Source organism: Strix uralensis, chromosome 8 (genome assembly GCF_047716275.1).
Source record: "Strix uralensis isolate ZFMK-TIS-50842 chromosome 8, bStrUra1, whole genome shotgun sequence".
Classification (NCBI taxonomy): Eukaryota; Metazoa; Chordata; class Aves; order Strigiformes; family Strigidae; genus Strix; species Strix uralensis.
The window spans coordinates 32,466,438-32,478,495 of NC_133979.1; the positions used below are offsets into that span (position 1 = coordinate 32,466,438).

Consider the following 12,058-nt stretch of genomic DNA (forward strand, 5'->3'; position numbering starts at 1 on the left):
GGGAAAGCAAGCTGTATTTCTGCAGTGGTTGGCTTTTACAGAGGATCTGAAGTGCTGTGGAGAGCCAGATCCCTTTGGAAGGGAGCGGTGGCTGTTCTGCATCAGGAGAGCTCTGGGGAAACTTGGAGGGTTTTGTATACGGCAAAGAAGGGAGACTAGGTTTGAGTGGATGGCAGCTGCTGGAAAATTTTTTTCCCTTTGGGTATGGATACCAGGATAGAAGGGAGCTGGAAGAGACTAGTCCAGAACACAGCATTTCTTGATCCCATCTCGCTCTGTGAGTGTGTGAGTCTTCCTTCCCGTGCGTTGTCATAAACCTGAGCACCCAAAGCACAAACCAAAATCTAATCAAATTTGTGTTCCTGCTCACCACCCAGGTATGTTTAAGGGCTGTTTCCTTCCAGCTTCTCAAAAAAAGGGGCAATTCAGAGGACAGCGCAAGCATGTTGGGAAAACGCACTGTCTTCCTGCTGCTCTAAACTGCTCTGGGCTCTTTTTTCTGAAAAACAGAGATCAGAGCTTGTGATCTTCCTCCAGAGATGGCAGGCGGCCGTGTGCTGTATCGCACAGCTCTGCTGGCACTTGGAACAGGCAGCAGCACCCTGAAGCGAAGGGGTCCCCCATCCTGGCTGAGATATCTTGAGTTGTTCCTGTAACCTTCATTCCCCACAGTTGTTAACTCCGACTCCCTGTCTCCCAGACGATGAGTGTGAGAGAGACTAAATCTGAGGCGTGATCTCTCTTGCCCCAGGCTGCCAGGCTTAGAGCTTTTGGTGCTTGATGGCTTCTGAGCAGCTGATCCCTGCTTTGGGTCGGTGAACAGCAGCACCGGGAGAAAGACAGTCCTTCCCCTAGAGGAAACAAGGCAGCTAATGATCTGTATGAACACACTTCTCGCTTTGGATCTTCTGTAGGTATAACACCGCTCAGGCGTGAGTGCTGGGTTGTTGCTTTGAGCTGAACCAGCAATAAATTGCCACTTAAATGCTGCACTCAAAAAATATATTTACCCAGCTACCCTAGAGGGTATGGCTTGGGCAGCTTACAGATCCTTCAGCCCTACAGTGTCAATTCTGGAATTAACCTTGCTGCTAATAGGGCCACCATCATTAAAGAAAGCATTCCCATGCTCAGTTTTAGGCGTTTGGCCTCTCTTTTTTACAGTGAAGTGAGCATGCAGTCGTAATATCAGCGTAGTTTGTCACACTGGTGAGAGTTCATTCACGTTAGCTTAAGCTCTACGGGATGTGCAAAACTCAGTAGGTGTTTGCTCTTGTTTTTACTGCTTTAAACTACCTCTGAGCATTGGGTGACTAGAAACCTGTGCTTGGATGTCTGCCTCCTGCTTTCAGCTGGGTGTGAACAATCCCTAATTTCCCCTGCAAAGACCCTGGGACCTGCAAGCATGTGAGTTACCTTGGAAAACTAAACCAGCAGCTACTTGGAGCAACAAGGTATGGTGTGTGAGTCTGTCCTTTCTCATGGAGGACGTTTTACCTCCTGCAGCAGATACAAATACTGAAGCTGTGAGTTACCAACTCGCGTTGCAGGTCTGGCCTGATCTGCGGTCAGGCAGAAAGCCATTCTGAGGAGCAGGTGTCTGTGTGTGTTACTGGGCGGTGTTCAGAGTGGATTGTGTGGCTTTTGTGCTTGTTTTTGATTAAAATAGCCCTGAATACAGAGCTGATGAGAGAGCAAGAGTGATGTTGAGTAGAGGCATTTTTTAAGAATGGCACTTGTGGTCCCAGGCTATGGAGGGGAGCCCACAAAAGCAAAGTTGAGTCCAGAGCATGTCACGCTTCCATTTATTTCCACATGTCTGTCCCATTTCATTCTAGCCCTTACTGGTATACTAAGGTCTTCTCCCAAACCAGTTTGCAGCTGCATTTTTTCCATCAAGACCTGAGTTCTTACAGGAGGCCAGTAACAGGGCAACTTTAGTGCTTGCTGAGCCAGTGAGCTTCTGAGTTTTGGTATTCAGGAGGCAATTCTGTTGAATTTTTTAGAGCAACTACATCCCTAGATTGGAAATTGTATTGCTCAGTCTTCCTCCCAACACAGCTAGGAGGGGGGAGATGCTGTTAATCCTCAGCTTTCCAGTTGTGCAAGTGAAAGGTGACTGTATTTAAAAGGGGGGCATATCTAAAACTGCAGAGTGTGAAGTGGGGCAGTTTCTCCCAACTTGTGCCTGTTTGTTTGGGAAATGGGGGGTGACAGGCCTTGGGGCAGAAGGAATCATTTAGCTGAGCTGAGATACCAAAATGAGATTTACAAATAGCTCAGATCATCACATTTTTATTTGAACTCTTGAAAGTTTTGGGGTTTTCTTTCATGGCATGAACAGTTAAACTTCTATTGGCAAGAACTGAAGGCATCTGGCACTTGGCATGGGGTAGGTGGTCAAACTTTCCCTTGTCAGATTGAACTTTAAAACCTCTTTCAAACTAAACATTGCTTTTTTCTGCTCTTTGCTTAACCTTCTGCAGCTGGTCATCAGCCTTTGGCCTCAGCATCCTACTCCCCTCCCACCCTCCCCTGCTTTCGTCTCAGCTCTGCCTGAGCACAGAAATCCAGTGGGGAAACTGCTTTGGACTGGTTTGGGTTCAAGCAAGACAGCCTGTCCTCTTAACGATTTGCATTTACATCCTAAAAGCAGAAGGCTGGAGGTACAGGGACAGGTAAGAGAAATAGATTCCACTAACCTTTTGTTGTTGATTAATCCCTTGTAACAGGTTCTTTTCCCTTTGTAGGAGCTGATGAATTTTTAGCTGCTCCCAGAGTGTTTTTTCACTCCGGGCATGGGCCCGAGGAGCCATTTCAAGAGGGCCCTCCCATCCCAGCTCTCACAAAGGCTTGCTTCTGTACAGCTCACTAAAGTGTCATGCTTGACTTTTATCCCCAACCTGTAGCAATGCTTTATGGTGTGGAGACCAATTCATAAGGTCAGGTTGTCCTGAGAAATCACTGGCCTCTTACCTGGCTGTAAAAGATCACTGCTGCCTTGCTTTGTGCTCCGTTTTTGGGATGTGGGGGGACACGGGAACGCCTTTCTTCTCAAGAGCCTAAGGCAACCTCAAAATGGTTTGAGCTAGTTAACGTTTGCTAGGCTCCTCAGCACACTGTGTGGGTGCTGTGGGACGTTCACGCCGCTGTAGGTAGCGGCGGTCGGTTCAGTGGAGCGGTTGCTGGAGGATGAGCTGTGGGTCTGCAAGCCCAGTTAATTGTCCTTTCATGCAGCGATGAGAAACATTGGGATGGAAATGGCCTGTGCTGGCTGGAGCCCAGCTGTGGTGCGCAGCAGGCGTGGGATGGGGGAGTTTCTCTACACTCCCCCGGAGGCTTCTGATTTTGAGCTGAATCAGCAACTTGTTTCTTGGCTTCCTACACTTCTTACAGGGGCGAAGCAGAAAAAAAGAGCCCTTTCTCATTTTTACATTCTTCCTTGCCAGTAACCCCTTTCAGGCAGTGATGTTGTGGTAACACTTTTGGGATCCCTCCAGGATGAAAGCAGTTGACATATGGAGTGCGTGGCAGTGCTGCAGGGAAAAGGGAGTGTGGAAGAGCTGTGGAGGGAGGAGGAGTGTTTTTCGGCCAAGCGCTATGGCAAAGAGCTGGCCTAAGAAACAGTGAAGGGTTCTTGCCTATAAGAGACAAGACTGGATGTGTCAGGGACCGAGTCAGCCTTAGTGACTGATAAATTTGATTTAAGGCATTAGTGTGGTCCTGTATCTCCTCTAAGTTGATGGAGTCAGGATTTTACTCTGAAGTAGAAACAGGGAGTCTTCCCCATTTAATCAGGACAGGATGAAGATGAGGTGCTCTCCCCCCCCTCTTGTGCTTTGGGTTATAAATGTGAGACTGGCAGCGCTTTGTGTGACGGCGGGCACCACGACCTGCCTCTCTCTTGACAGAAGCAGGCGGTTGCGCTGGTACAGGCGTGTCAGCACATGCCTGTGGACGTGCCTTTCCCTGGAGATGAGTGGAGTGCCGGGGCAGGGACTGCAGCGAGGTTGTCCCTTTTGCGGTGGGACCGGCCACGGGGACGTTGGTGCTGCTGGAGCCGGGGGATGAAGTGTGGGTGAGGGAAGGCTGCTGGGAGGCAGCCAAGGGTCACGCTGGTCCTGGCCCCGGGGCTGCGGAGCACAGAAGTGTGCCTGGCTTGTTGCTCGCTGATTTTTTTCCTGTGGGAGTGAAAGGTTCGGAAGAGCAGCGCTTCCTGGAGTACTTTCAATTGTCTGAATAGTTTTCCTTTTTCTTGCCCTCCTGCCCTGGGTGGTGTTTTTTGTTTCTGTATTTGGTTGACTTCCCTTCCCCTTTAGATTTTTTGCCCCTTGTGGTGTTGCATCTATCCTAAACCTTTTGAAAAATGAAAGATCACCTGTTTGTTGTTACCAGCAAGAGCGGTGGCCATGGCCTGAGCAAGTATGTCTTGTTTGGCATGTTTTCTTGCAGTACTTGTTGCTATGCTATTAGCATATGCTAGAGGGCCCCTTGGGGCTCCATAGGGTCTTGGTGCCAAATGAGGTAATTTCTGCTTTTGCAGAGGAACTGGAGCTGAGATGAAGTCATTGCCCAAGAGCCTGGGGAGGGGGTTGTGAAAGAACCAGAGGTCTTCTGTGTCCCAGATCGGCCCTTGAGCTGCTCCCGTTTCCCTCCCCCAGGTGCTGGCCCACCAGCGCTGGCAAGACCCCAGACGCGGAGGTCACCAGTGCTAAATGCAGCTGATCTTTAATTTAGTTACTCAGGAGGTAGCGCTTGGTAGCGCTGACAGTGAGTATGTGGGGGCAGGCAGAGACCTACCTGAGTTAGACATATCCTTGAAAAAGTCTTCCACAGGAGGCAAGTCCTGGGCGGGCTGCCAGCCCTTTCCAGTAGTTGTTTCCCAAGCTGTTGTGGCTGCGGTCCGTGAGCTTCCTCCCACGGGGTATGTGAGCAAACCCAGGGCAGAGTCATGTAAAGGGCATCTCAAAACCACAGTGTGCAGGAAATCTTGTGTGCCACTTAATCAGCCCTAGGATGGCTGATGAGGCCTTGCTGCAGGGGATGTGCAGATCCCCTGCTTTAGCAAAGGTGAGAAATACAAATTATCTCTGCCTTGCTGGGAGATTTTCAGAGACCTGCTTTTGCTGGAACATGGTGATTAACATTAGCCTACCGTCCTCAGGTACCAGGGACAGACAGTCTGCATTGAGGTGTTGGGAACTTTGGATGGGAATAGCTGTTGTGCACCAGCTACACAATACACGCTTATAAAATACACTTCTTAGGGGTTGAAGATGCTCATTGCATGAAGTGAGCTGCCTCCCTGGAGACCTCTTTCTTATCACCTCTCTTCTATGCTGTAGCGTTTCCTGCGTCGGGACGATAAACAGTGTAAAGCTGAGGTGAGCCTGAAAGCACAGACAGGGATTGGAGGGGGCAGAGGAGCTCAGGTGAAGGGAGAAGAGACCAGGGAAACTAGGAGACTCCCCCAGGGAAAAGGGGAAGGAAACAGTCAAAAACATTTTGTCGAAGGCCAACTGGTCCATGGAGCTAGGGCTGTACCCGGAGGCTCTCCCTGTGAGGAAGACTGGTAGGATCTGTACAGAAGCATAAACGCTCCCGGACTGCAGATCAGGGCAACCGGGTGGCTTTGGTGGCTCTGTGCTGGCTCCTGTGGCGGGCAGGCTTGGGGAAACGCCACGGGGGCAGGGTCCTTTCATGGCAGCCACCTCGGCGGGCTGACGCCGGGGGGACTCAGAAGTTCAAACCATACAACTTTGTACAAACTGGTCAGGGCTGAGCCTGCTGCTTAAAAAAGAGGGCACCCAGGGCTCTAGGCCTGGAAAGCACCATTTTCACTGTGGTGTTTCTAAAAGCAGCGTGTGCTCAGAGGCATGCTTCTCCTGCTGGCGCCGTGACTGTCTGTCCTGGTTTATCCTGCAGCTACAGGACAAAAGGACGATTGGAGAGGACTGTGGGGCTCCTGTCACTCTGATGTTGGCTGAAACGGGGCCCGTGGGCTGCGGTGGCAGCGTGGGTTTTCTGGGCAGGCAAGTGTGTGTAAGCTCTCTTTCTGGTTCCAGGACAATGCATCTTCTTGTGGTGTGTCTCTTCAGTGTCTGGGGTCTGGCTGCCCCCGAGCACTACGTCGTAGAAGATGTCTGCACTGCAAAGCCACGTGATATCCCAGTGAATCCCATCTGCATCTATCGCAACCCCGAGAAGAAGCCCCAGGAGGGCGAGGGGCAAGAGCCAGGGAAGGGCAAGCTCCCGGAGTCTACTAACCCCCGGGTCTGGGAGCTGTCGAAGGCCAACTCGCGCTTTGCTGTTGTCTTCTACAAGTACCTGGCCGACTCCAAGGACAATGGGGAAAACATCTTCATGTCTCCCCTCAGCATTTCTACAGCCTTTGCCATGACCAAGCTCGGAGCTTGTGGTAGCACCCTCCAGCAGCTCATGGAGGTCGGTGGCATTTCCTCAGCCTTTTCCTGTAGCTGTCACCAGGGTCTGAAAGACAGCAAAGGTGATAGTGGCCGACTGCTGTTAAAGGGCTTTCTGGGTCAGGATGGCTCCCTGGCTCGGGAACAGAGACCTTTATTTAAACAAGCCCCTGGGAAGGACATACACAGGCTGCTTGTCTCTGGATTTGTTTAGACCCCAGCTCTTTCCTCTGACTCCCTGCTTGGATCCAGCATTCAGGGTGGATTTCCTGGGTTTGAGAGGTTAGTTTTCATCTGGAGGAAAGGAAGCCTATTTTGCAGATGAGGGAAGGGAATGGGAACAGTTTGTTTCTTGCAGATTGGGCAAGCACGTAGCTGAGCAGGTAGCTAAGCATTTTCTTACGCAAAAAGCAGGAAAAACCATGATAGCAAGTCCTACTGGGAGAGGCTCTTTTTCACATTCCCTCTCTCTCCCTTGGGATAAAAATAAGACAGATGGGACACCCTTCAGTCCACCTGGCTTCCAGGGCTCTGCCACCCTGCGGGAGAGGGTCTTGAGGGTCTCCTTGTAGCAACCCTAAGAGCGATCTGAGCGCTCAGCCAGGACTAAACAGCTTCTGTCTGCCTGTGTTGGGCAGTGTAAGGGCAGCACGGTAAGGGCCTGAGCTTCCTTGGCAAAGCAGCCTGGACAAAGGCTGGAGCCTCTCCCTCCAGCTGTGGCTCCTAAACTCAGAGCAGGGAGCTCTAATCCTGGACTGAGAGGTGATCCTGAGTTCTGGGTCTTCATGGGAGCAATTAACTCCCTGCCTGTCCGAGCACCCTCCTCACGGTCAGACCCGCTCACCTGACAGCTGTGAGTACACTCGTCTGCTGTCCAGGGTTTGGTGCTGCCTGTACCTTCCTCACTACAGCCCAGAGGGGTTTTTCTCCCTGCAATGAGGAGGTGTGAATCAAACTGCTCCACTTGTCCCCACTGCCACTGTCCTCAGAGATCCTGCCTCTGGAGTAAGTAGTGTTGGGGTCTCCTGCCATTATCCACAGTCTGAGCAGAGCAGTGAACCACATCTCCAAAACCTTCACTCATGCCTTCCCCTCCGGGCAGCCCTTCCCACTGGAAGAGGACCCTTCTCTCGCTGAGCCACCCAGGATGCAGAGCTACACTCCTAATCCCCTCTTTTCCCTATAAAATGGCCCGTAACACCACTTTTGCCTCGTAGGAAATGGTTGGAAAGTAGTAGACAAATCGTAACTGTTCTCCCAGCTGGCAGCTGGGAGCAGATAAGAAAAAATTCACTGTGCGGCAGAAATCTACCCTGAAACGATTGCTACATATTCCCATTCCCTGCAAAAATAGATAAGATATACCAGAATTACTCAACGGGCCATGAGAATTGCTCCTGGGAAGGAGCAGCCTTTGGCATCATCACAGGAGGGTTTAGCACAAACCTTGTGAGTCCTCCTGTGACCTGCACTGACCCGTGAGCTGCTTGAGGCCCCATCAGGCCAATGCATGTCTGGTGTGAGGCTCTCGCTGGGGTGTGGCAGAGGGTTTGCAAACACTCTGCATAAACTGTATTCACTTTAACAGCACTGGGGGAAGCCTTGTGGTTCACATGCCAAGCTGGCATCTGTTCCCTGGCAGGGGTCAGAGTCCACAGGGAGAAACATTGCCAAGATCGTGGTATGTCTTCTGCACAACCACCTAAAGTCATGCCCGTGTTTGAGACACACATGTAAAATGATACATCTTCCCTGACAGCTGGGGTGACAAACGTGGGTGGGGAACACAGGCAGAGAAAGAGGCAGATCCGGGCAGGCGTCCTGCTGATAGTTCTAGGGAAGGAACCTCCATGAGCCAGAGCTGGAGTTTTCTCTTGAGTAGGATGCTGGGTCAAAGTCAGTCAGAAGCTGTGACCAGTCAAAGGCAGAGTATGGAGAGCAAGGAAGCCAGAGTGAGGAAGAGGAGCAATACCTCTTTATGCTGAGCAGCACTTAATCCTCCATTTTGGACTCTCCAAAGCTAGATCTCAGGATGGTGATGTGTTGCTCTTGGGTAGATTTGGATTCCAAACTTAACGTGGAGTGTGAAGCTCTGAGGGCCTGCAGATTTCTTGGCTCCCTGATTTAGGCTGTTGAGCAGCAGCCAAAGGTGCATCACCGCTTGCTGTGGGTCCCGGGAGCTGTGGGAGTGCCAGAGCCTGCTCATCGATTCCTTCTTGCTGTTTGGCTCCTCCAGGTCTTTCGATTTGACACCATTTCGGAGAAGACATCTGATCAGATCCACTTCTTCTTTGCCAAGCTGAACTGCCGGCTTTACAAGAAAGCTAACAAATCCTCGGAGCTGGTGTCAGCCAACCGCCTCTTCGGGGAGAAATCTTTGGTCTTTAATGAGACTTACCAAAATATTAGTGAAATAGTTTATGGAGCAAAACTCTGGCCCTTGAACTTCAAAGTGAGTTTGAAAGACTCGTGGATTTTTCTTTTTGTTTGTTTTTTTCCCCTGTCCTTCTGCTTTTGCTGCATCTCAATCTTTTGCCCCCAGGGAGTGCCCCGCTCTGGGTGTGTGGGACATCAGTGAAGGCAGGAGGGAGCGTGGGATGCAGCTCCTCCTGTCCCAGCTCACCTTAACCACAGCCACTTCCCCACTCCTCGTTTCTAAACACTGCAGCACTATGCTGGGAGTCGTGTCCTCCCCGAGCAGACACCCTGCTAATCTGTCTCCTGCAGAAGGGAATCAAAGAGGTGTTTAAAACCCTTGACTTAACCTTTTTTTGGTCTCTGCCTTCAGGAGAAGCCAGAATTTTCCAGGAAGATCATTAATGAGTGGGTGGCTAATAAGACAGAGAAGCGCATTACAGAAGTGATCCCAGAAAATGGTATCGATGATCTCACTGTCTTGGTCCTGGTCAACACCATTTATTTTAAGGTATGGCTAACAAAACTAGGGGAGCTACCCATTTCCCTGGGGAAAACACAGTGCTCATGTTTGTCCTCCCCCTCTCCCTTTTAGGGGCACTGGAAATCACAGTTCCCAGCTCCAAACACAAAACTGGATTTATTTCATAAAGCCAAGGGCGAGTCCTGCAAAGTCCCAATTATGTACCAAGAGTCCAAATTCCACCACGTGTCCGTCCCCCAGGACAAAGTCCAGGTGCTGGAGCTGCCTTACAAAGGGGACGATATCACAATGGTGCTGGTCCTGCCCCATGCTGGGACGCCACTGGTGGAGGTGGAGCGACACCTGACACCGGAGAAGCTGCAGGAGTGGATAGACTCCATGACGGAGGTGTCTCTCTCCGTCTACCTCCCCCGCTTCCGCGTTGAGGACAGCTTCAGTGTCAAGGAGAAGCTGAGAAAAATGGGCCTGGAAGACCTCTTCAGTCCAGAAAATGCCAGACTCCCAGGTCAGATGTGGAGATGGGGAGGTGCAGGGCGGAGGTGGGGGATAACCATTCCTCCACAGGTGCCAGGGCAGTAATTGCAGCAGCACATGAGGAACGAAAGCACGGGAGCATTTAGATGTTGCTGCAGTCCATGATGGACTCTCTGGTCAAGTCCCACCATGGCCACACAGCCCTGCTCTGCGCTAAGGACATGGGACTTACGCAGTCAATTGCAGTTGGTAGAGGATATTTTTGGTTTAGGGCAGACATGCCTTCTGCTTGAACACAGGCCATGAAGGATGGAAGCGTGTTCCCTCTTGAGCTGTTGTCTAAAAATATAGTTTTAACTTTCTCCATTTTGTATTTCAGGTATCATTGCAGAGGGCCGTACAGACCTGTACGTATCTGAGGCTTTCCACAAAGCCTTCCTCGAGGTAAGCCTCGCTTTGTCCTTTGTCCTAGGGGCATCTTCCTCTTTGTTTTTAAAAACATGAAACCTTAAAAGAAAAAAATAGCTCTGGACCCATGGTGTTCGCTTCCTCAGCGACCTGGGGCTTTGGCGGGAGGTGGCAGCTTGGCACCCACCTTCTGTGGAGAAGGAGGCCAAGCCCTCTACACGCTGCATAATGCCTGTATTTTAATCCCATCTTCTCTGTTGGTTGGTAGGTGAATGAAGAAGGCAGCGAGGCATCAGCTGCTACGGCTGTCACCGTCTCCGGCCGTTCCTTCCCCATGAACAGAATAATCTTCAATGCCAACAGGCCCTTCCTGCTTTTCATACGGGAAGCTGCCCTCAACACCATTATCTTCATGGGCAGAATAGCTGATCCTTGCTCCTAAAGGGGCTGTCGGGGCCTCGTTTCTCCCTCCTCTGCCTCTGGAAAAGGGGCAGTGGGGTATTGATGCAAAGCCTGGGCTGCTCCTGGGGTGGTTGGTCTTACTCTTTGGTGCGAGCCGCAGGGAGGGTCGGTATCGTGCCGGGCTGTTACTGCTCCTCCTTGCTGTGTCAGGCGAGGGGGCTCAGAGGGCACCTCGCCTGCTCCATCCTTCATTCAAAGGGAAGCTGAGTTTTTTTCTGGCACCAGTATTTTTGTGGCACCCAAACCTGTGTCCGGCATTGCTGTCATTCTTATATCCAACCCTCCTCCCTTTCAGGCCTCAAACTGTAACGCTGATCCCCTGGTTCATTAAAAACCTATACATCTGTAACAAGCTGATCTCTGGACAGTTTTCACTAAGTGGCTTCCTAGACTTACTTAAACTTTCCTTTTCCAACGAACGGGTCCTTCCCTGCGCTCCCCAGTCCCAGTGCTGCAGGTCTCGGTCAGGGGAACAGCAGCAGCCAGATGGCACGTGCTGGCTGGGCCAGAAACATCCTTCCACAGCTCTGCGTGGAACCGCTGGTAGGTGGAAGAGCTGCCAAACACCAGAGACCTCCTTGCCAGCAGCCCTGGCGTGTCCAACGTGTCCGAGTGCTGAGCAGTCAGTAGTGAAAACCTTGTGTCGCCAAGGCTGTGAGTATCGAGCGTGTCCAGAGAAGGGCAACGGAGCTGGTGCAGGGCCTGGAGCACAGGTCTGATGGGGAGCGGCTGAGGGAACTGGGGGGGGTTTAGTCTGGAGAAGAGGAGGCTGAGGGGAGACCTCATGGCCCTCTACAACTCCCTGAAAGGAGGGTGCAGAGAGGGGGGATGAGTCTCTTGACCCAAGGAACAAGCGCCAGGACAAGAGGGAATGGCCTCAAGCTGCGCCAGGGCAGGGTCAGACTGGCTCTTAGGAAGTATTTCTGTCCAGAAGGGGTTGTTGGGCATTGGAATGGGCTGCCCAGGGCAGGGGGGGAGTCCCCATCCCTGGAGGGGTTGAAGAGTTGGGTTGACCCAGCGCTGAGGGATCTGGTGGAGTTGGGAACGGTCAGCGTGAGGTTCATGGTTGGACTGGCGGAGCTTCAAGGATTTTCCAACCGAGATGATTCTGTGATTCTATCTCCTTTTGAGCAGTAAGGTTTAAACTAGTTCCATGCTAAAAGTTACTGTACCAGGGGTGTCTGTGAACAGTGGCAATGCCCAGGTAAGGTAACCAATATCTGCAACTCTGGTAAAGATCTGTTATTTCACCTGCAAGTTTACTCCTAGAGCTTGAGGTGTCCTGGCCTGCTGCCAGGCCACAGTGTGACCTGACCTCTGCTCCACGCAGGGTGGCCGTGCTGCTGTAGGACCCCTCACAGGGTTGTCTTCCAGATGTGGTGATTTCAGCTGT

At 51.4% G+C, this 12,058-nt stretch overlaps 1 protein-coding gene across 1 annotated transcript; it reads left to right on the forward strand.

The window, feature by feature from the left end:
* The first annotated feature begins 2,495 nt into the window (after window positions 1-2,495).
* On the forward strand, window positions 2,496-11,017 carry SERPINC1 (serpin family C member 1). Its single transcript, XM_074877047.1, has 7 exons — window positions 2,496-2,678; window positions 6,066-6,444; window positions 8,659-8,874; window positions 9,211-9,348; window positions 9,433-9,826; window positions 10,175-10,239; window positions 10,472-11,017. Exons 2-7 carry the CDS (start codon window positions 6,070-6,072, stop codon window positions 10,643-10,645), a joined length of 1,362 nt encoding a protein of 453 aa, XP_074733148.1. The 5' UTR covers window positions 2,496-2,678; window positions 6,066-6,069; the 3' UTR covers window positions 10,646-11,017.
* Window positions 11,018-12,058: the final 1,041 nt, after the last annotated feature.

What these genes read in the sequence shown, in the direction of transcription:
- SERPINC1 (XM_074877047.1), top strand. Translation starts at nt 6,070, where the DNA reads ATGCATCTTCTTGTGGTGTGTCTCTTCAGTGTCTGGGGTCTGGCTGCC. An exon ending in TCTGGCCCTTGAACTTCAAA is followed by an intron (nt 8,875 to 9,210) that starts GTGAGTTTGAAA and finishes CTCTGCCTTCAG; the next exon opens with GAGAAGCCAGAATTTTCCAG. An exon ending in TCCACAAAGCCTTCCTCGAG is followed by an intron (nt 10,240 to 10,471) that starts GTAAGCCTCGCT and finishes GTTGGTTGGTAG; the next exon opens with GTGAATGAAGAAGGCAGCGA.